The sequence below is a fragment of the Rhinopithecus bieti genome, unplaced genomic scaffold (assembly GCF_001698545.2).
Source record: "Rhinopithecus bieti isolate Rb0 unplaced genomic scaffold, ASM169854v2 scaffold_14018, whole genome shotgun sequence".
In the NCBI taxonomy this organism is placed as follows: domain Eukaryota; kingdom Metazoa; phylum Chordata; class Mammalia; order Primates; family Cercopithecidae; genus Rhinopithecus; species Rhinopithecus bieti.
In genome coordinates, this window is record NW_016807666.1 from 36,258 (window position 1) to 61,006 (window position 24,749).

At 39.5% G+C, this 24,749-nt stretch overlaps 1 protein-coding gene and 1 pseudogene across 1 annotated transcript in view; one reads left to right on the forward strand and one right to left on the reverse strand.

Annotated features, from left to right (window-relative positions):
- LOC108536337 (endogenous retrovirus group K member 7 Gag polyprotein-like) overlaps window positions 1-6,304 on the reverse strand; it is an 18,964-nt gene extending 12,660 nt beyond the window's left edge. Inside the window, exon 1 of the mRNA XM_017882997.1 lies at window positions 4,700-6,304. Coding sequence (XP_017738486.1) covers window positions 4,700-6,104 — 1,405 coding nt within the window. The 5' untranslated portion in view covers window positions 6,105-6,304. The remainder of the gene's footprint in view (window positions 1-4,699) is intronic.
- Window positions 6,305-8,898: 2,594 nt separating this feature from the next.
- LOC108536333 (serine/threonine-protein kinase tousled-like 1 pseudogene) lies at window positions 8,899-19,303 on the forward strand (annotated as a pseudogene).
- The last annotated feature ends 5,446 nt before the right edge of the window (window positions 19,304-24,749 follow it).

Sequence of the window (24,749 nt, forward strand, 5' to 3'; positions counted from 1 at the left end):
TCTTTTAGCAAGTTGAGTATCAATGTTTCGTTGTTGAAGCCACAACCAGTGAGATTGCTCGTGCCATTGTTGCACAAATTCAGCATTTTGTATGCTTTGATGTAGAGCGAGCCCTGCCACGGCTGCAGTGGAGGCGATGGCAACGAGGCCCATCACCGAGGAAATTATAAGTCCAAGGGCACGACGGGTCCGCTGGAGGGAAGTCCAAATATAAGTCTCAAGAGGTGATGCCCCCCACGGTCGCGTAAGGTTGACAGGTAGCCAAATTTCCTTACGAGCCCTGAGGATATAAATATCCCCAGTAAAGTTGTGCCACCAGGAATGATTGAGGCAAGACAAAAATGTACACGTATCTGTACAATTAACAATCCCCGTATCATTATCCCATGTCAAATTCCCCGCTAATAATAGGTAAGGCTTTTGGACACAAGCAATAATATATCGGGAGGTATTCCGGTGTAATTGAATATGAAAAGAGTTATTCGGGTTAGAAAGATTAAGGGACATATTCCCCACAAAGGTACTAATAGCATTATCTGCTGCTAATAACTTCCAAAGATGACTCTGTACTTGTAACGAGTGTTTAAGATGAGGCATAGGTGGCGACAGGCCTCCTTCACGCCATATCAAGGTTTCATTACCGTCAGCGGCAATACTTTTATTTACCTGGTGCCATTTCAAAGGTATGTGACTAAATTTTGTTTGAAAATCACCATGCACACTCCAATCAGTTACTTGTAGCCTATTGTAGTCTAATAAAATCCAGGGCTTAGTTCCCCGACAGTGCTGCCACTCTAGCACCTCAATATTAGGGGAAACCTCTGGGATAGGACAAAAGGTAAGGAACTAGGAATAGTCTCATTACTATATACAGTATGATTATACTGAAAGCTTCTAGTTACAATAATAACAGTATTAGCAGCCACATGGCTATGATTATAGCGAACAGCCCAAGCTTCATGCGATTTCCGGAGACAATGAGGACTATTTCCCATGCAAATCGGAAGTCCTTCCACTCCAAATTGGTATGTGCTGTTTATTATTCCCGTTTCCCGTTCTATGTTGTCCTTGTCCATATGGGGGACGGCATCCAAGTAGTGTCATTGGTGAAAACCTTAACTTCCGCCTCCCCCAGGCGACTCCCTGATACAAGGGTGGAAAGGGAATATAAGTCCAATATTCATACAAAGCCTCACTAAGGGAAATAAGTCCCCCACTGAGGCACATCCAACAAAGGAAGAGATGCATGTTGAGTCCAGTTTTCTTTTCAATAGGGTTTTAATCGCCTTGTAGGAAACCACTCAGGTCTGCTCCCTGTAAGGACAAGAGCATAGCCCCGTCCCGTTTTAGAACTTGCCCCTGTGCATACTTACTTTCTTCATTAGGATACCAAACCTTTAAATTGTCGGTGGGGACTATCGTCGAGGGAGGTGAGGAAAGATGAGTTACGGCAGCGGAGTCCTGCAATTGTCTCCATTGATTCAAAAAATTTAAGGTAAACAAAACCTTTAAAATCTGATTTCTGGGGGACTCATTTCCCCCTTTTTGTTTTAGCAGTTGAGTTTTTAAGGTTAAATTTGCGCGCTCAATGATGGCTTGACCTTGACTGTTGCCCGGGATACCGGTGAGATGTTGAATATTGTATTGCTGTAAGAAAACTTGTAACTTACGAGAAACATAGGCAGGGGCATTATCAGTTTTAAGTATTAGAGGAATGCCCATGATGGCGAAACAAGCTAAGAGATGAGTAATAACAGAATCAGCTTTTTTAGATGGCAAAGGAATTGCCCATTGAAAATGAGAGAAAGTATCAATGGTATGATGAACAGACTTTAATCGTCCAAAAGAAGGGACGTGTGTGACGTCCATTTGCCAAATCTGATTAACTTGAGTACCTCGCGGATTAACCCCAGGATGGAAAGATGGAATGCTCAAAGGAGCACAAGAAGGACAAGCTCGAATAAGAGAACGAGCTTGTTTACGAGTTAAATGAAATCGTCGTTGAAGGCCAGAACTATTAGTGTGATGTAGAGCATGTTCTTGTTCTGCAGCCTGTAGGTGGCCGATTAAAAGCGAATCAATCTGAGCATTACCATGAACTAACGGTCCAGGAAGTTGAGAATGAGAACGAAGATGAGTGATGAATAAAGGAGCTCGACGTTGGCTCAAAGTAGAAGACAACAAAGAAAAGAGTTTTTGAAGAGAAGAAGTAGCACAAAGAGGTAGAGTGGCTTGAGAAATATAAGAAGTAACATACACGGCGTATTGAGAATCACTAACAATGTTACAACTGGTGGAAGGGAAATCAAGTAAGACCATGAGAATAGCAAACAGTTCTCCCTGTTGCACCGAGGGATAAGGATAAACTGTAACTCGAGATTGATGAACACTCCAATATCCAGCTTTACCATTGCTACTAGCATCAGTAAAAAAGGTAGGGCCTTGAACAGGAAATAAAGATATTGGTGAGAAAGGCAACACAGAATGCTGTCTAAAAAATGAAAAGATCGGAGACTTAGGATATTGGGTAGAAAATTGTCCGACAAATGAGGCACAAGCAACTTGCCAAGAATCAGAAGTGGCAAGAAGATAAGTAATCTGACTATGAGTGAATTGAGAGATAATGAAGGAAGGATCTCCTCCCCAGAGTTGTCGACAGCGATGCCGTCCTTTGATGATCAATTTAGCTAAACGATCGATATAAGTAGTCAAGCGTTTAGATGTTTTGTTGGATAAAAAAATCCATTCTAACGGCCGATTTGTTTGATGAATCATACCTGTAGGAGAATATAAAGTATGAAATAAACAAAAGGAAAGGGGAACGTCGGGAAGGATATAATGTAGATGGGCCTTTTGAAGTTGTTCTTCTACAAGCTGGAGTTCCTGTAAAGCCAAAGGAGTTAAATGACGTGAGCTGTCCAAGTGACTGTCTCCTTCTAGAATAGAAAAAAGATGTTGTAACTGATACGTTGGTATTCCTAAAACAGGACGCATCCAATTAATATCTCCTAAAAGCTTTTGAAAGTCATTTAATGTTTTTAAATGATCGCGTCGAATTTGAATCTTTTGGGGTCGAATATTTCGCGCTCCCAAGGTATAACCTAAATATTGAATAGGAAAATCTATTTGAATTTTTTCTGGGGCAATATTAAGTGAGTATAAAGAGAGCTGCGTTTGTAAGGATGTAAAAGCATCTTGCTGCTCTTTTTTGGTGGGTGCGGCAAGAAGAATGTCATCCATATAATGATATAAAAGAACAGAAGGATGACATTTTCGAACAGGATTCAGAGCTCGATGGACAAATTCTTGACACAAGGTAGGGCTGTTTAACATACCTTGAGGTAAAACCTTCCACTGATATCGAGAAAGTGGCTGAGAATTATTAAAAACAGGGACAGAGAAGGCAAAACGCTCACAATCCTTTTGATCCAAAGGAATAGAAAAAAAACAATCTTTTAAATCAATAACCATAAGTAACCAATCTTGAGGAATCATAGAAGGGTTAGGAAGGCCAGGTTGTAAGGATCCCATGGGTTGAATACATGCATTAATAGCACGAAGATCTGTCAATAGTCTCCATTTACCGTTTTTTTTTCTTAATCACAAAGACAGGGGAATTCCATGGAGAAGTACTAGGTTCTATATGACCTAGGGATAATTGTTCCTGAACTAAGTTTTCCAAGGCCTCAAGCTTCTCACGTGTTAAAGGCCACTGTTCAACCCATACAGGAATATTAGTTTTCCATGTCAAGGGAAGGGCTTGAGGCTGCTGAACAGTGGCTACATGTTTAAAGATTTTTCAAGGGGATTGTAGCCCATGCGGAACATCATATTCTTGGCAGAATTAGAGACATGAGGAATAGAAACAAAAGCTCCAAATTGTTGCAATAAATCTCGCCCCCATAAATTTAGGGCAATAGGAACAATATAAAACTGAACTTGGGCCACTTGACCATCCGGCCCTCGGCAATTTAAGGATTGAGAACTTTGATACACCTCAGAGGCGGAACCTAATCCTGTAAGAGAAACAGCAACAGGCTGTTTAGGCCACTGCAAAGGCCATTGATCAGAGGCAATAATGGAAACGTCAGCTCCAGTGTCGACCAAGCCCTGAAAAATTTGTCCCTCTACTTCGAGGGGAAACAAGGGTTTTTGTTGAGTTACTAAAGTTTCCCAAAAAATATGTTTACCCGTGCTTCCAAAACCTCCGGTTCTTTCTTGCCTCCGTGAAGGAAACTGAAAATAGGGTAGTACAAGGAGTTGTGCAATTCGCTGCCCCTCTTTCAGGGATATAGGTTTATGAGCCTGAGCCATAATTTGAATTTCCCCTTTATAATCAGAATCTATAACACCCAAATGAACTTGTAAACCCTGTAAAATGCTACTACTGCGTCCTATAAGCAATCCAACAGTATGTGGAGGTAATGGCCCAAAAACACCTGTAGCCAATTTAACAACTCCCATTTCTGGGGTGAGTTCAACAGCCTGTAAAATCGCCACATCAGCAGCGGCGCTACCGGAAGTAGCAGAGAAAAGCTGAGCTAATGAAAATTGGGGGTTAACATTGGCTGACTGGCCTGCTGATGCTGGACCCCTGAGCTGACTGGAAATTGCAAATGAAGAGGGCTTGTATTGTTGTTGGGGCCCCAAGCTGAAGGGCCCCTCTGCAAGTTTCCCGATCCGGAGGTGAGAGAATTACCGTTTTTGTCCACTTTAGAGTGACATTCATTAGTCCAGTGTCGCCCTTTGCCGCAACGACGACAGGGCTCAGTAGGAAGCTTTTTAAATTCTACTTTGGAGGAGTCACTCCTATTAGATAACTTACGGCACTCCTTTTTAAAATGACCGGTCTTTCCACATTGGAAGCAAACTCCCTTTTTTCCCATGAATGCCTTAGATAAAGCTCCAGCAAACAACTGAGCGTTGTAGGCAGCCCCTCCCACTCCTGCACAGGCTCTAATAAAATCTTCTATTTGTAAGTTTCCAGCAGCCTTTAGAGGACGCAACAACCTCTGACATTCCTGATTAGCATTCTCAAAAGCTAGTGTGGTTACCAGGATTTGGCCTGCAGCCCCACTACCCACAGTCTTTATTACAGCATCTTGGAGCCGAGCCACAAAGTCAGGATAAGGTTCGTTTGCGCCCTGCAAAATCTTAACAAAAGACAAGGCAGTTTTTCCTGATGGTTCTACTTTACACCAAGCCTTTAAAAAAAGTGCTTTAACTTGTGATAATGCCACGTCCTCAAGTCCAGATTGAGCCGCTACGGTAGCAAACTGACCAGTGCCTGTTAATTGCTCCTCTGTAGGTCCTGGAGGATTTCTAGCGGCATTGCGGCGGGCCTGCTCTTTGGCATCTTCCAGCCACCAACTGCGTAGCTGAAGCCACTGAGAGCGGTCCAAAACAGCCTTCCCCAAAGTCTCCCAATCAAGAGGCAAAAACAAATTCTCAGAGGAGAAAGAATCTAGAAGCCCCATGACAAAAGGAGATTGAGGGCCATAATTAGCAACAGCTGCCTTCATTTCTTTAAGAAATTTAAATTGAAGAACATTATACTGCACATTTATACCCCCTTGAGGAAATTGGTCATTAGGACCAAAAGGTTGCCTAATAATGGGGAACAATTGTAGAGGATCCTCATCCTCTTGAGAATCCAATACCTTAATTACAGCTTTAGCAGTAGAAGCGGGAACAGCAAAAACCGTGCCTGAACGAGGCAGCATTTCCACCGGCGGTGGTGGTGGTGGAAAACTATCCTCCTCCTCCGCCTTAGGTACTGATGGGGGTGGATGAACCATGGGAAAAGTAAAAACAGGAGTGGGTGGAGGAGAAGGTTGAGGGGGAGATAACTGCAATTGTAAAATTTGTTGTAACAATTGAACAACCGGCTGAAGCTCCTTTTGAATTTCTGATTCCTTTTCATGAGACACATTATCACACAAAGGACCTTCTCCTTCAGTTACAGAATTATCTAAAGGAGGGGAAATGGCTATCGGAGACTTCAAAGACTCCTCATCCCCGCCTTCCCCCTTTTCAGAGTCTGTCTCTAAGAGCTCCAAAGCCTGAGTAATAGAGGCACAAAGGGCCCACAAAGGTGCTGACATTACATCGCCACGCTGATGCGCTTGACGAAGGGTCTTAACAACCTGTTGCCACTCTCGCTTATTTAATTGTACTTCAGTTTGATATTGAAACCAAGAGCAATGTTGTTCCACATGAGCAAACAATTTCCGCAAAGTTCTCTCTTTTGCATCAACCCCAATCGAAAGTAAAAGCCCTTGTAATAATCTTAAATATTCTGAGGCCAAGGAACTGGAGTTCCCCATAATGAAAGCTTAAGAAGGTTCCCCTTAACAATTCCCAGGTTTTACCCGCTACTAGGGGGTTCCCCTTCTTGTTCCCCACTACTCACCCTGGGCACCCTGCTCACTGCGCCACTTATTGGGGACCATGCCGGGAGTGGTGGAGAATGAACAGACACAAGAGACAAAGACAAACAGAGAACATGGCGGCCGCGCCTAGAGCCTCCGCCTCACTTTATTTATACTCCATAAATCCCACGTCAGCAAAAATAACACAATGCAAAACAAACTTTCTGCACCCAGATATAATCTTCTGCTTAGTTCCTTGTCTCTAAGTTCTTTCTTATTTTGTCTGCCTTCTTGGCGCCTACTAGAGTTCATTAAAAGTTCAACTAGAGATACTGTCCTTGACTACTGGAGTTCATTGAAAGTGCAACTAGCTAGAGATACTGTCCTTGAGCCTTATCTATTCTTAGCATATTATTTTCAATGGCCCCTGCAGAGAGATATGACTGCAAAAGGGGAGAAATGGTCTATAGCAATAATGCAAGGGAACTATTGCACTAGGGAGAATGTCTCAATTGTGAGACCAATAAAAGTGTCAAATGTCAGACAGAAAAGGAATTTTCTTTCATAAAGAGATGTGAACAAGAATGAGGCTAGAAAGAAACAGATATGCAGAAGTGGGATGAGCTAGTAACAGTAGCAGGACTGAAGAGTTGATCAAAGAAGGTATTTTGTTAGTTGAAGTTCCAGCGGGGTCATTAAGGAGGGGTTATGTGTCAACTCAGATTGAGGGTAGGTCAAAGTGCATTCTTTTCCAGAACACAAAAGAGTGGAGGGATTTCTTGAACTGCCACTGTTTTCCAGGAGCATGGGGCTCAGGTAAAATTCAACACTGGCACAGGGATTTGCTGTAAGAATTCACAAGGTAAAAAGAAGACATAAATCTCAGCTGCACAGCCAGATCTCACAGAAGAATAAAAATTAAAGCATGGTTGGACCCCACAGAGTTGGAAGGTAATTCAGGCTCTGAAAGGCTATTCAGGGGAAAACGCAAGATTCATGAACATGTCATTTTGATGCCCTTCCACATTAAGTTCAAACAAGAAGGCGATGGTCATGAGAATCACACAGAAGATAAGAAGCTTGTCTCCAATACCCTCTCCAGTACCCTCTAATGACGACTTATGGGAGAGAAGAGTCAATCAGCTAGAGTGAATTGGAGATTACATAGTGCTAAAGTAAACACAGAAACTTCCCAGAGACATGTTGGTCAGCGGATATGTGTAACAGTTACAAATGTGCCCTTCATGCAAGTATAAACTCCCCCCAAAATAAACAGCCAAACATACTCCAAACATCCTTAGTAAACCATACACCACACAGGGACTGCCTTATGTAAGTAACTGGAGAAGGACTCAGTTGCACATATGGGTCAATGTGGAGAATAACAGAAGCAAAGGCTTGCAGGCATTGGTCATAAAAGACTACAAGCCTCTGGGATTTGCAGAAACATTGGCAAATAACTTAAACTTCCACCAACCAGGCAATTGATAGATTCCTGAATTCAATCTTACCTGAACATTCAGCAGAGGGATGCTGCTAATCCTTACCCTATGTAATAACAGCCACCAAGCATTGAGCTGTAAAAGGCACTCAAATGCAGCACTTTACATACATTATCATACTAACTTTCTACTAAGTTTTTGATGAAAGTACAAATTATTATGTCCATATAGCAGATGTGATAAATGAGAATCAGAAAGTACAAATAACTTGTTGAATATCAAACAACTCTTAACATCTAATCTGAGAACTTAAACATGTTCTGAACATTATATTTTTGGCTCTTATCCTCTATCCTACCTCCCTAAAGGTACCTGTGTGTCCATAAAGACAAATTTCTTCAACTTACTATTTTCTTTAAAAAAAAAAAAAAAAAAAAAAAAAAAAAAAAAAAACCTAGGTCAGTGAGGTGAACTTTATTTTCATTTTAAAAACAGAAACCCAGAGGCACAGATGACCACAAGGACATAAACTTCCTAAAACTGTGCAAAATTATCCATACTAAGTTGAACTTCTGTGTGTTGTGAAATGGGAACATTGAGTCACATTTACTTAGAACTCAAGGGGCAGAAAATCCCTCAATGATAGCTATATTGTTGAGAGTTTTTATGTGCCAGAATTAAAACATGTTTTAATTACCAGAATAATACTATGATATAATATTATCATCCGATAGTAACACTATAATCATGGCTACTTTACAGATGAGGTAGCCAAGTTTCAGAGGGGTTAAAAGACTTTCCCAGCTATGACATAATTAATATGGCAGAATAGGAGATGCCAGCCTTTATCTCCCCACCCCACCACCCAAAAAACACATATAGACAGCAATCCACAAATCAAAATAACCCAGAGAGTGCTCAAGGGCTCATTTAAGAATCTGCAGCAAGACAGTTGCAAGAAGAAGAATAAAAAGAAGAGGAATGTGTACGCACATCAGGGTGACTAGTGAGATCAGTGTATCTGAAACACCTAGAAATGGCTAGGTACAAAGAGAAAAGCCAAGGTCATTGGTATCAGGCACATCATGGGAGACACCGCAGTCCCAGTGACCTGCTCTGCAGAAAACTTCGGCATTTTGACACTAAGGTAACCAAAAGCTATTCCTGCCAGGGAACCCCAGAGAGGAAGAGTTGGCTTCACACATACACACCCTCAAGAAGTAGCCAGCGTTGTGCCACTCCAGAACCAGAGCCACCACTCTTCTCAACCCGACATATGTTGCTGACCACTAAACTACAGCTTCTCCATGAGTGCCTGCATTCCAGATCTTGGCTCTGTGGCTGTGCTACATCTACCCATGCCTCAGATATCAGAGCCACCACCATAGCAAGTTAGTTTACACTCTGCACCCCAGAATTAAGGTCTGTATGCATGTCTTCACATACCAGATATCAGCCCAGCCACCAGAGAGAACTAGTGCATGATCTGGAGCCTGGAGCTACTACAGCTCTGTGCAGGTCCATGGCTCCCTGCCTGCTTCATAAGCATCCATGCCTTGTACATCATTACCAACACAACAGCAAGGGTACCTGCACCCTGGGCACTAGTACGTTTGCTGCCCTGAACCTCGGAGCCATGGTCTTTCCACACATGCCAGTGCTCTAAGCCTTGGCTCACTGGCTACTCTACAGGTGCGGCTCATCAGGCACCGGTATTGCTGCCAGTGTGAGCAGGCCCATGAGTCAAACCCAGTGGCAAGAGACATCCCTTTGGTCATGGTTTCCCAAGTGGAATAAAAAGATCTCAGGAGAACTTTTAGCAGCCATAAACACCAAATATATGAAAAGCCCTCACTGCTGCTGCAGGCACTCACATCATTGATCACTTATGAGTGAGAACATAAGATGTTTGGTTTTCCATTCCTGAGTTACTTCACTTAGAATAATCGTCTTCAGTTCCATCCAGGTTGCTGTGAATGCCATTAATGTGTTCCTTTTTATGGCTGCGTAGTATTCCATCATATATATATATCACAAGTTCTTTATCCACTCATTGGATAAAGTATTATGGCTGAGTAGTATTGCATCATATGTATAATATATATATATATATATATATAAAATATGTATATAATTCCATCATATTATATATAATATATATAAAACAGTTTATCCATTCATATCCAATGAATATATATCATATATATATTCCATCATTATTTAACCAGAAGATAGATAGATAGATAGATAAATAGATAGATAGATAGATAGATAGATAGATAGATAGATAGATAGATAGATACCACAAGTTCTTTATCCACTCATTGATTGATAGGCATTTGGGCTGGTTCGATATTTTTGCAATTGCGAATTGTGCTGCTATAAACATGTGTGTGCAAGTATCTTTTTTGTATAAATTTATAGAGCATTCTATAGCTTAATTTGTATAGTTTAATTTTATTTTCTACTTTTTGCTTTGCCCCATTGAAGCCCAATTCTGAGTTTCTCTTATCCCAATTCAATAATTTCTCCATGACTTCTGTTATAATTTAGCCCCATTTATTCATTTCATACCCCTCCTGGCTGTCATTGTTCCCTCCACGTTCTTTCCTTAAACTCTCAGGATTTATGCAGCTTACTTCTGATGTCCCTAATACAGAGCAGGGCTTTTTAAGTGTGGTATCCTTTGGTTCTATACTGGAATCTATTGCTAACATCTGCCCTTGTTCTATCCATTTGTCACTAGGGATGATCACTAGGGCTTGCTTTGGGATTGGCAACTGGCTTTCATAACTCCTTATACTCTCTAGTGATGACCCAGTGGAGATATCACCATTTGCCATCATGAAGTGGTTAAATAAAACACTGAATTTAAAAATCTCCTTGTAAATATATAGTATATAGTAAATCCCAATATATGCTCAAACCTATTTCTGAACTTTTGATTCTGTTCCACTAACCCAGTCATCTCTATTTGTGTCAAACCGTAATGTTTGATGGTCATAGTTTTAAAATATATATACTAAGGTAATTCTTCCTTTTTTGAATCCTACTATTCAAAACAGTTATTGACAGTTCTCACACATTTATTTCTTTATGTGAAATTCTCAAAAGTGCTAAAGTCTTTCACCTTTTTATCAACTATGTTCACATGTGGTGTCTAATATGAATTAGGCTTGAAATGTGTCATTAGCTGTAAGGTAAGATAGTTTAGATAGATGGATGGATAGATAGATGATAGACGATAGATAGATAGATAGATAGATAGATAGATAGATAGATAGATAGATAATAGATTGCCTCAACCATTCTCATGCTGTACATGCAGGCATATAGTTGCATAAATATATGGCGAAGTTGTACATGGAAATTGTTTTAATCACTGTGTATGTTTTCCAAAAACCTACCGGGGATCTGATTGAAAATGTATATAATTTGTACATTGGTTTGGATAAAACTGACATTTCTATGATATTAAATCTTCCCATCCAAGAAATTCTTTATCTTTCCATATGCTCAGATTCTGAGCATACACTGTAAATATTTAACCAGAAGATAACTTCTCCTTCATCTCTAGGTTGTTTCTAGGGCATCACTTCTATTTCAATCAGCCCTAAGTTCCTGGATATCCCAAAAATCTCACCTTAAACTTAATGATTAGTGTCCTATAAAAGTTATTTCCATTCTTATTATCTACCCATTTCTATACTTTGATTCTTCCTACAAACTGCACATACTCTATGGTCACCTAGCATTTGTTTGACTGCCTCAGATGACAGGGAACTCATAATGTAATAGGGCAACCTATCCAACTGTTGGACAGCTTCTATGTTGATCAGAATCTGCCTCCCTGCTAGGATGCCTTCAAATATTTTGGTAACTTTCAATGTATAGAAACCATTGATTATTATGTTGTCAACTTTGTCAATCTTTTCATTTAGAAAAGCTTTTCCCTCTAAAAAAGAAAGTATAGGCTACTATATTAACTTCAGTTCTATTCTTTAGGTTTAAATATTTTGTAGCTAGATATACAATAACTTTATTTCACCTATATATCTAATTACTCTGATAACATTTACCATCAGTAATTTGAAATGCTAAATGCTCATATATACATTTATCTCATTTATTTCTTTGTTTCACTGATACGTGTCTTATTCTGCTTTATGTTGCTATAACAGTATACCCATGACTGGGTAGTTTATAAAGAAAAGAAATTTATTTATTACCATTCTGGAGACTGGGAAGTCCAAAGTCAAGGGGCCTGCATCTGGTGAGGGTCCTCTTGCTGTGCCATCTCATGGTATGAGGTGGAAGGGCAAAAGCATGAGAAAGAGAGCAAGGAAGGGATTGTACTCATCCTTTTATCAGAAACCCACTCCTGCAATAACTAACTGACTCCTGAGATAACAGCATTGAACCATTCATGAAGACAGAGCCTTCATGACTCAATCACCTCTCAAAGTTCCCACTTCTCAATACTATTGCATTGGTTAGGTTTTTAACAAATGAACTTTGTGGGACACATTCAAACTATAGCAATATGTACATTTGTTCCTATGTCTTTTTAATTGCTACAACTTAAGAGCCTATTTTAAAATCTTTTAGGGCAAGTTCTCCATCACTATTATTTTTAATTTTTTTCTTGATCATTCTTAAACAATTTCTTTTCTAGAGAAAATTTAACAACAGTTAATCAGTTTCACAAAAATTTTCTTGAGATTTTTGTATTGTATATATTGAAGGTGTACAACATGATGTTTTGATATACATATACATGGTGAAATTATTATTATAGTCAAGTAAATGAACATAGCCATCATCTTACATAGTTAGCTTTTCTAGTGTACCAAAAAGTACCTAAAATCTATTCTCTCAGAACATTTTCTGTGAGCAATACAGTATTGTTTAACCCATTTCCTGTTTGCCTGAAGAATACACTTGTCTCTAATCCTAATGTAACAGAAATGTTACATTGTTTTTAATGCATAAAATGGTTTCAATATACAAGAATTACTGTGAAGATCAAATGTTTTATGTGTATAAAATGCTTATATCAGTGCCTGGTTCATAGTAAGCATTTAGTCAATATTGTTATTGATGCTGTCACTCTCTTACCTGTTCCTTTCATAATACCTAATGTGATAAGGGGGAAGACCTGGATTTGAACAACCTAAGAAGATGAACTAAAGTTGCTTCATTCAGAGTATGAATTTAATTGAAAACAGAACAATTTAGACAAGAAAGGGATTAAGAAGGCTGATTACATGCAGGTAGTATGTTCCTCCTCCATGGAGAGGAACAGAATAGAAAGTAGGCACATTTCAAACAGACAGTATAGAAGAGAATGCTAGGATTCATCAGAGAAAATACAAGAAGCACCAAAAATAAGTAAAGAGAGGGTTCAGGACACCTTGCCTAGCCAGGGACTGACAGAGCTGAAAGAGGCTCCTGGATATGGGGAAACAGTAAGAGAGAAACCCCCAGGTTTCTCTTGACTTTGGGAGAAACCTTTAACCCTCCAGACCTTGGACCTGACATACAGAGCTGCCTAAAGATTGCACAGAGATGTCACTCCAGAAAGGAAACCCACACGGAATTTCACAGGCATCCGAGCCTAGACCAGCCTCAGCCAGGTGCCATTTAGAGAGCCTAGATACTGGCGATCTATATACTTAGCTGCTGCCACTGTGCTGCTTCAAGGAGAGACAGGAGAGACTGGGTGCTCCCATGCACCCCAAGAAGGATCCCTACCACCTGCTGTAGAATGCTGTTGAGATTGAGATATGAGCAGACCACATTCCCCACAGCTTCTTGCCCATGGTGCTCACCTGCAAGGGGATCCACACTCTCTGGTAATAAGCCCACAACTGACACCATTTTAAGAGTTTAATCCTGGGATTTGCCTCACCCTTGGGCCAAGTTTGAGTTCCCATGGCTGCAGCCAGCAGCCGGTCAAAAAGGGACAAGGAAACCAAGTTGTTCTACACAAACCTAGGACAACACTCACTGCCCTGCTACAGGCTGCTGTGAGACTAAGACTTGAGTAGACCACACTCCCCATATTTTCTTGCCCATACTGCTTGCCTTAGGGGGTCCTGCCCTCTCTGGTCACAAACTGAAAGCTAGCTTCATTTCAAGAGTTTAACACTGAGCTGTGCCCCATACTTGGCCCAAGTTCATTAGGCAATACAGCTGCAGCTGCCACTCAGCTGGGAGAGAGACAGGGGAGGCAAAGCTATCCTAAGCACACTAAGGGTAATACCCACCACCCTGCTACAGTGGCTCTCAGACTGGGGACTAGCCTGCCCAACCCATCTATCAAGAATACCAATATGGACCACCCAGGTCCCTGGGGTTTGCTCCACCACTGATACTGCCATCACCCACATGACATCAGCTGCCACAGGATATGAGAACCCACCCACACACCTGGACTACCAATCCCACTACTAGCTTCTAGTCAAGCCACCTGGAGGCCTAAGAACCAGCCCTCCAGGACCCTTTAACACCAAAGTCACTGTAAGTTGCTCTGAGCTTAAAAACAGGCACATTAACCCCACTGCTGCCACTACAGGGACCTGGAGACCGGATCAGTCAGTGTCCAAGACCCCAACAAAATCTTGCCACAACCTCAACTAATAACTGTACCCTAAGCTACTGAGGAAATCACAGACACCACTGACTCTGTGTACTACTAAAGAGCTCATGCAAAGATCACCCTATTGCAGGCACCCATAATCCTAGCCAAAGTATCCTACTCAACCAACAACACACACACATCTTCAAGAAAGAAATTCCCCTACCAAAGCAATTTCAAAAAAAAAAAAATTGGAACCAGCAACTGCTTCACCAGATGCTCAGATAACAAAAGAAGGACACAGAAAACATGAAAAAGTGGGGAAATATAACACCACCAAGGGACCTCAACTGTCCTGCAACAGATCCCAATCAAAAAATTCCTCAAAATGCCAAGTAAAAGATTCAAATATTGATTTTTAAAGGAGCTCAATGACATGCAAGAGAAGTCTAAAAACTAATACAAAGAAGTTCAAAAATCAACTTAGGATATGACTAAAACCAAGGAGATAGATATCTTTAGGGGAAAAAAAGCAGAAATTCTGGAATGAAAAATTCGTTCACTGTTGAGTACAGTGGCTCATGCCTAGAATTCTAGCATTTGGGGAGGCGAAGGTAGGAGGATCACTTGAGGTCAGGAGTTCAAGTCCAGCCTGGGCAACATAACAAGATCCCATCCCTACAGAAAAATATGCAAAAATCATCCAGGCATAGTGGCGCATGCCTGTAGTCCCAGTTATTTGGGAGGCTGAGGTTGGAGATCACTTGAGCCCAAGAGTTCAAGGCTGCAGTGAGCTATGATCGCACCACTGCACTACAGCCTGGGCAACAGAGCAATATTGTCTCAAAAAAAAAAATTGCAGGAAATAAAACATACACTTAAAACTTCAATAATAGACCAGAAAGCAGAAGGAAGAATCTCAGAAATAGAAGACCAGTCTTTTTGAAGTAATACAGTTAGACAAAAGTAAAGAAAAAGAATAAAAAAGAATGAGTGGCCAGGCGCAGTGGCTCACGCCTGTAATCCCAGCTCTTTGGGAGGCTGAGGCAGGCGGATCACGATGTCAGGAGACTGAGACCATCCTGGCTAACACAGTGAAACCCCGTCTCTACTAAAAAATACAAAAAATTAGCCAGGTGTGGTGGCAGGCGCATGTAGTCCCAGCTACTCGGGAGGCTAAGGCAAGAGAATGGCATGAACCTGGAAGGGGGAGCTTGCAGTGAGCTGAGATCGCTCCACTGCACTCCAGCCCAGGCCACAGAGCTAGATTCCATCTCAAAAAAAAAAAAAAAGAAAGAAAGAATGAGCAAAGACACCTGGGACTACATAAGATGACCAAACCTTTGAATTATTGTTATTCCAAGGGGGAAGAGAGATCAAAAAGTTTAGAAAATCTATTTGAGGAAATAACTGATGAAAATTTCCCAAGCCTAGCAAGAGAGTCACACATCCAGTTATAGGAGGCCCAGCTATCCCCAGGAAAGAACATTGCAAAAAGGCCAACATGACACGTATTATTCAGAAAGTCTAGAGTCAAAGTGAATGAAAGAATTTTAAAATTAGCAAGAGAAAAGCAGCTAGTCACCTACAAAGGAAACCTCATCAGATTAACAGCAGACTTTTCAGCAGAAACCTTATAGGCCAGAAAAGAATGGGATGGCATTTTCAAAACACTAGAAAGAAAAAAAAACTGTCAGCCAAGAATTTTATATTCTACCAGAAAAAGCTTCATAAATGAAGGAGAAATGAAGTCTTTCTCAGACAAGCAAATGCTGAGTAAATTTGTCACCTCTAGACTGGCTTTGCAGGAAATGTTCAGAGGAGTCTTAAACATGGAAATGAAAGGTCAGTATTCATTATGATGAAAACATATGGAAAAATAAAACTAACAATTCTTATAAAAACAATCACACAAAGGAGGAGGAGAAAGGAATCAAATGACAACATGACATAATTTGTTCAAACCATAAAGACAAAAAGAAAAAAAAGAAAAGTTAATAAAACAATTTGTAAAAATTAATAATATGACAGAAACAAAGCCTCATGTATCAATAATAATCTTGAATATAAACACATTAAATATTCCACTTAAAAGATAAAGATTGGCATAATTAATAAAATAAAATCAAGATCCAACTATATGTTGCTAACAAGAAACTTACTTTACCCATAAAGACACACATAGACTGAAAGTAAAAGAGTGGGAAAAGATAGTCCATGCAATTGGAAACCAAAAGCAAGTAGGTGTAGCTAAATTTCTACTAGATAAAAAAGACTTTAAATCAAAAACAGCAATAGGCCCAAACTCAGACCCCAGCCCTGGCAGGTGCCCCCATCACACCTCCACCACTGGGCTCCTTCCCTCAGCCTCTTCTCTGGTGCTCCCACCCACTCCCTCACTTCTCCCCCTTTACCTTTTCCCCATTTGCTCTCCTTCCCTCACCTCTTTCCTCCCCACTTCCCCTCTTCTTGGTTTCCTCCCCTATCCCCTTGACTCTCCCCTCCCTGCCCTTACTCTCTTGCTCACCCTCAGCCTGGCCCCCCCCCCATGATGGAGGCAGGTGCCAGTGCCATTGTCACTGCTGCCATCGCAGAGTGGGAGTCATGTTCCCAGAAAGTAGCGTAATGGGTGTCCAAAGTAGCAGTGGAAGTTTGCAGGAGCCACCATCTTGGTACCAGCGCTCCACATCTCCAACCCCAGGCTCAGTGGCAAGCAGCGGCCAGGTCCCTGATAAATCACACACCACCATCCAGGAGGCCCAGGGAAGGTGCAATGGATGAGCTTCATAGTCTGAATCCAAGAAGGCAAGAGTTATTGTAAGCTAGATTTATTGGAGTTGTAAGTGGGAACACTGGGAGTACCAGCAGTTGCAGTGTTGGAGCTAAAGCCTCAACAAATAATGAAAGCTCTTATCACAGTTTTGGAAGCTTAGGATCTTTAAGTGACAAAGAATCAGAGAAATGACTGGCAGGCAGCTGAAAGGACTGTGCAAGTGACCGGACTTTATCTGCAGTGGGTTCCCTTGAGAAACCAGAGAAGAAACAATCAGAATCATCTAGGGGAAGATATATAAAAGCAGAAAACCAGAAAACCAGAATGAAAATTGTCAGGGAAAAGTACTTGGGGATGTGGTCACAAAATTAGTGACTATTTTGAATACCAGGGTGAAAATGGCTCAAGTCCAGTAAGAGGCATACCTCCTGCAATCAGTTCTCCTCAAAATTCACATTCACATTCCACTCCTTCCTCATCTCTTTGACCAAATGGCCCTTCTCCTACTGCATTAGCATTTGGGGACCACCCTATTGTACAACCAAAGCAGTTACCCTTTAAAATTATTCAGACTGATCTCACAATCCTGAAATCAGCAGCATTAGAAAGTAATAAAATCCAGGAGCTGGAAAAGAAGGAAGGATATATAGATTATTTGCTCAGGGCTAACCGTGATCTCAGATGGCAAATAGATGAACAACAAAAATTACTTGAAAAATACAAAGAACGATTAAATAAGTGCCTATAAATGAGCAAGAAACTTCTTTTGAAAAAAGTACACAAGAAAAACTGTCAAACAGAAGAGTATGCAAGATTGATTACATCTCAGGCACTTTACAACAGTTAGACATGGCGTTTCATTTACTGAATAATGGACAGACGGTTTTGCATTTCAGAATCTTGTGAAGCAACAAGAATGGGTGAATTAACAAAGGGAAGATATCGAAAGGCAAAGGAAAATTCTAGCCAAACGCAAACCTCCCACAGCTAATAATTCTCAGACCCTCTACCAATACTGAACCAAAACAAAGGAAAAACAAAGCAGTCAATGCAGCAGAAAATGATCCCTTTGTTAGACCAAATTTACCACAACTGTTGACTTTGGCAGAATATCATGAACAGGAAGAAATTTTCAAACTTAGACTAGGACATCTCAGAAAAGAAGAGGCAGAAATCCAAGCAGAACTTGAATGTTTGGAAAGAGTCAGAAGATTTCTCACTTTTATGCTAAGCTTAGCATAATAAACAATGAAGATAATTCACAATTCAAAGATCACTCAATGTTAAAAGAAAGATATTTATTACTTCATCTGCTTGGTAGAGGTGGCTTTAGTGAAGTGTATAAGGTTTTTGACCTTTATGAACAAAGATATACTGCTGGGAAGCTACATCAGCTTAATAAAAGCTGGAGAGATGAGAAAAAAGAAAACTACTACAAGCATGCTTGCAGTATAGAATACACAAAGAATTGAATCACCCCAGAAGAGTTAAACTCTATGATTATTTCTCCTTGGATACAGATATACTTTGTACAGTGTTAGAATACTGTGAAGCCAATGACTTGGATTTCTATCTGAAGCAACACAAGCTAATGTCAGAGAAAGAAACTGAGTCTATTGTAATGCAGATTGTAAATGCACTAAGATATCCCAGTGAGATCAACCCCCCATTACACATTATGACCTTAAGCCAGGAAACATCCTTTTGGTAGATAGAACAGCATGTGGTAAAATCAAAATCACTGATTTTTGTCTGTCCAAGATTACAGATGATGATAGCTATGGTATAGATAGAACTAATCTACCTCCTGAGTGTTACATAGTTGGAAAAGTGGCACCAAAGATTTCCAACAAGGTTAATGTGTGGTCAATTAAAGTCATCTTCTTTCAGCATCTTTATGGTAGAAAGCCATTTGGTCACAATCAATCTCAACAAGACATTCTTCAAGAAAATACAATATTAAAAGCCACAGAAGGCCAGTTCCATGTAAAACCAGTTGTAAGCAGTGAACCCGAGGCCTTTATAAGATGCTGCTTAGCATATGGAAAAGAAGATTGATTTGATGTGCACCAGCTGGCAAATGACCCGATACCTCCTCCCACATTCAAAATACATCAAATTCTTTCAGGAAACCTAAAAACATGGCGTGGCGCTGACAGCCATCTGCCACACTGCTTCTCATAGCCATAATATTCACGCATTCCTCCAAGACTGCCCAGATGCCTTTCGGTTTGCTTCCAGAGCCACACTTTACAGCTTTTGAGAGCATTTTGGATTGCGTTTTATTTGGGTTTGTTTTTCTTTTTTTTTTACACGAGACATGGTTTTAAAACTTTTTTTTGTGAACTGAGAGTCCCGATAGTGCATTCTTGGAGGTGGGGATCAGTTGACAATGAATAAATGCACACTTTCTGGACGTGATAACTTTGAAAAAAAAAAAAAAAGCCAGTGAAGGAGACTGCCTGTTATTAAAAGAAAACAGGAATACCATGTAAGACAGAGAAAAAACATTTTGTTCTTTATTTTGAAGGAACATGCTAAATAATGTTTATAATACTAGAATACATTTGTCGTTGTTTACCAGAGTTCTAATATGAAAGGCCTTAGTTTTCATTATTTAAACGACACATGAAAAATTACTGAGACATATTTTTAACACGGACGAACTACGCCTCCTGGATTTTACATCTTTCATAATTTTGCGCAGTTTTAATCTCTTTGAAGTCAAAGAAGAAAGAATGAGGAGCGGACAGTGCGGTTTTTATTGTAATAGCCGAATGTCAAGGAGTCTCTTTTGAGGCTTTGTCATTTGCCTATTCTGACTTTTACCAAGTTGTACCTCGAAATCACATGTCCATTTTCTTTCACTTGTTATATTAAAGGGAGAGCTATTATTTCTAAATTCCTTACACCTTTGACAAAATGAGCTGCTTGTTTTGAAATCAGTTGAATTCACTAAATTGTAATATTGCCAGCGTTTTCAACACGTTAGAATTGATAACAGGTATGTTTCTTTTGTTACCAGGCCTTGTTCATCAAAACAGGTGACAGGATGTAACCAAATGCAGACCAGTTCTATGCAGGATAATGATAAAATCCCTTCTAGCTCTATTGTAAATTGCTGTACAGATTTCAGTTACTAAGTTTCAGCAGTTTATTCTTGTACAAATGTTTAAAATATGGCTTTTCTAATTGGATATTGTATTCTTTAAGTCTTCGTGAAGGTGCTCTTATTGCTTCTAAGTGATGTCACTTCTTTGTGACCCCCTAGAAGGTGCAGGTTATCTGTCATTAGCAGACATTCATTAACAATCACGACATGTAAAAATGATCCATGTTGGACATATTGAGTTCTTTAAATCAGTTACTGGGTTCTAGGGCTGTGGAGCACATAGATACTAGATTTATACATTGTTAATGGTTATTCTACATTTCTAGAAAGTTCTTATCAGCAAGATGATCCCATAAGTAAGTTTATTGTGGTTTCTTCAAATTTGTTAAAATGTGAACACTTTATAACTGCCTTGTAGTGTAGAAACCAATATTTTTCAGGATGCTGGATTTCACTCCTGTAAGGACTTTTTCTTTATTGTCACATTAATAATGCTGATACTTAATGTAAGTTGTTCATGTTGCAGAAAAAGGAGGTTATACTTAGCATAGATTCTCTTTAATATTGTACAGTTAAACTGTATTTCTGATGTTGCAAGCCATTTTGTTTTTTCATTGTACATAGACACATTGTCTCTTTAAAATGCTGCTGAAATTATACAGAATATAGCCAAAACAATAATAAACAATGACAGCTAAAATGTAAAAAAAAAAAAAAAAAAAGCAATAAAAGACAAAGAAGGACATTATGTGATGATAAAGGGATTCATTCAGCAAGAGGGTATAAAAATCCTAAATACAAATGTACCCAATGTTGAAGCACTCAAATTCACAAAACAAATATTACGAGACCTAAAGAAAGAGATAGATAGCAATAAAATAATAATGGGAGACTTCAGCACCCCACTCACAGCACTAGACAGATCATCAAGACAAAAAATTAACAAAGAAACACTGGATTTAAATTGGACTCTAGACCAAATTTACTTGACATTTAATGAACATCGTACCCAACAACTACAGAATATACATTCTTTTGATTACCACATGGAACATTCTCCAAGATAGACCACATATTAGTCCAAAAAACAAGTTTCAGCACATTTTTAAAATGTGAAATCATATCAAGTATCTTCTCAGACTACAGTGCATAAAAGCTAGAAATCAATACCAAGATGAACTTTGGAAACTATACAAATACATGAAAATTAAACAGCATGTTCCTGAACAATCACTGGGTTAATAAAGAAATTCAGATAGGATTTTAAAATATTTTTGAAACAAATGAAAATCAAAACAACATATCAAAACGTGTTGGGTACAGTAAAAGTGGTGCTAAGAGGGAATTACATAGCATTAAATGACTACAATAAAAAAGTAGAAAGATCACAAATTAACAACCTAACATTGCACCTCAAGGAACTAGAAAAACAAGAACAAACCAAACCCAAAGTTAGCAGAAAAAAAGAAATAATAAAGAGCAAAGTAGAACTAAATGAAACTAGAACCAAAAAAAGATCAACAAAACTAAAAACTATTCAAAAAGATAAAAGAAAATTGATAGACCAATAGCAAGAAAAGAAGGTCCAAATAAACACTATCAGAAATAAAAAAGAAATATTACAATTGACATCATAGAAAGCAAAAGATCATCAGAGACTATTATGAAAAACTATACACTTATAACATAGGAAACACAGAGGAAATGGATGAATTCCTGGAAGGATAGAATCTCCTGAGATGAACAAGGAAGAAACAAAACTCCTGAACAGTCCAATAATGAGTCGTGAGATTGGATCAGTAACAAAAAACTTCCTAACAACAACAATAACAAAAAGCCCAGGACCAAGTGAATTCATAGCCAAATCCTACCAAACATACAAAGAAGAACTAATACCAGTCCTCCTGAAACTATTTCAAAAAATTGAGCCTGGACTGCTCCCTAATTCTACAAGACCAGTATCACACTGATGCGAAAACCAGACAAGGACACGAGAGAAAAATGAAACTACAGAGGAATATCCCTGATGAACATATATACAAAATTTCTCAACAAAATACTAGCAGATCAAATCTAACAGCACATTAAAAAGATAATACACCATGATCAGGTGAGATTTATCACAGGGATGTAACAGTAGTTCAACATATTCAAATCAATAAATGTGATACATCATCATAAACAGAAATAAAGACCGAAGCCATATGATAGTCTCAATATATGCAGAAAAAGTATTCAGTAAAATTTAGCAACACTTCATGATAAAAATCCTCAACAAATTAGACATCAAAGTAACATACCTCAACACAATAAAGGCAATATACAAAAAAAACGGCCAACATCAATGGGGAAAAAGTTGAAATAATTCCCCTTAAGAACTGGAACAAGACAAGGATTCCCACTTTCACCACTCTTATTCAATATAGTACTGTAGGTCTCAGCAAACGCAATCAGGCAAGAGAAAAAATAAAAGGCATTTATATTGGAAGAGAGGTAGTTGGATTTTCTCTTTTTGCTGATGATATGATTTAATATCTAGAAAACCCTAAAGATTCCACCAAAAAGCCTCTTAGATTTGATTAATGAATTCAATAAAGTTTCAGGATATAAAATTAATGTACAGAAATCAGTAGCATTTCTATATACCAATTGTGATCTAGCTGAGGAACAAATAAAGAAGGCAATCCCATTTACAATAGCTACAAAACATAAATAAAATACCTAGGAATATATTTAACCAAGGAAGTAAAAGATCTCTATAAGTAGAACTACAAAACACTGATTAAAAAAAAAATCATAGATGACACAAACAAATGGAGAAACATTCTATGCTCATGGATTGGAAGAATCAATATTGTGAAAATGACCACACTTCCCAAAGCAATTTACAGACTCAATGCAATCTCTATCAAATTACCAATGTAATTTTTTTAATTAGGGAAAAAATCCTAAAATGTATATGGAGCCAAAAAAGAGCCTGAATAACCAAAGGAATCCTAAATAGAAAGAACAAAGTTGAAGGCATCACATTTTCTGACTTCAAATTATATTACAAGACTATAGTGACCAAAACAGCATGGTACTGGTATAAAAATAGACACAAAGATCAATGGAGCAGAACAGAAAACCCAGAAATAAAGCCATGTACAGTCAACCAACTGATCTTTGGCAAAGTTGACAAAAATATACACTGAGGAAAGGACACCCTATTCAATAAATGGTGCTGCAAAAATTGGATAGTCATATGCAGACAAATGAAACTGGGCCCGTTGTATCAAAAAGATACCTGCATTCATATGTTTATTGAAGAACTATTCACAATGGCAAGGATATGGAACCCACCTAAGTGTCCATCAGTGGAGGATTGAATAAAGAAAATATGAGATGGATGGATGGATAGATAGATAGATAGATAGATAGATAGATAGATAGATAATGTGTACACACACACACACACACTGTGGAGTCCTACTCAACCATAATAAAAGAATGAAATCATGTCTTCTGCAGCAACATGGATAGAACTAGAGGTCATTATCCTAAGTGAAATAACTCAGAAAGTCAAATACCACATGTTCTCACTTATAAGTAGAAGCTAAACAATGGGTACATGTGACCCGTCCAGCGGGATCATTAACACAGACCTTGAAGGAGGGGGTGGGAATTTAGAGAGACAAGAGACACAAGAAATGGAGACAAGACAGTATCCTGATCAAGTCTCGTTTAATGGCGGCAGTGCAATGCCTTATATAGGCTGGCAGGGAAGAGGAAGGGCTCAGAGCAGGTGGGGAGGAGAATAATGAGAGACGTCACCAGGAGCATGCTCGGTAGACTTAGTCTTTCCCGGGCATGGGAGGTTATCTAAGCGCGGGAGGGAAAAGTTCGCGCACGCGGGTAAAGTTGATGATGAAGAACCAGGAAGTGCGCCATCTTGTCTCCACAATGCGGAGCTTAAGCAACAGAGACCGCGGCAATTTCCGGGCCTCACGGCTCCGGACAGGTCCTCCTTTTTTATATTATTAGTGACTAGAAGATAGTCCCTCGGGAACTGTGCCTGTCTTAGGTTGGAGTGACACATCTCTTCACTGGTACCCGTCATGGGATTAGGCAGTAGCTATGACGGCCCTCCTGTCTTAGGTTAGTGAGAGATGACACTCTCTTACCCATCATTGGCTGTCCAGTTCATCGCACAGGGAAGGTGGTTTATGGCAAGCGTAAGTATGGACCACCGTGATCTTCCTGTTCAAGGCGATGATAATGGACCTGTATGGGTTTGGCTTGGATGGCCTCGATTTGTTGCTTAATGAATGTCATGAGCTTATTGAAGATTATAGGCCCCAAAGAGAGTAAGAGCAATAGGCAAAGCAGGGGGCCCAATAACGGTATAATATAGGGGAGGAGTCCATGGAACCCAGTCCAAAACGGGTTATCAGTCATTTCTTTTCGTCGTTTTTCTAGGTCTTCTTGTAGA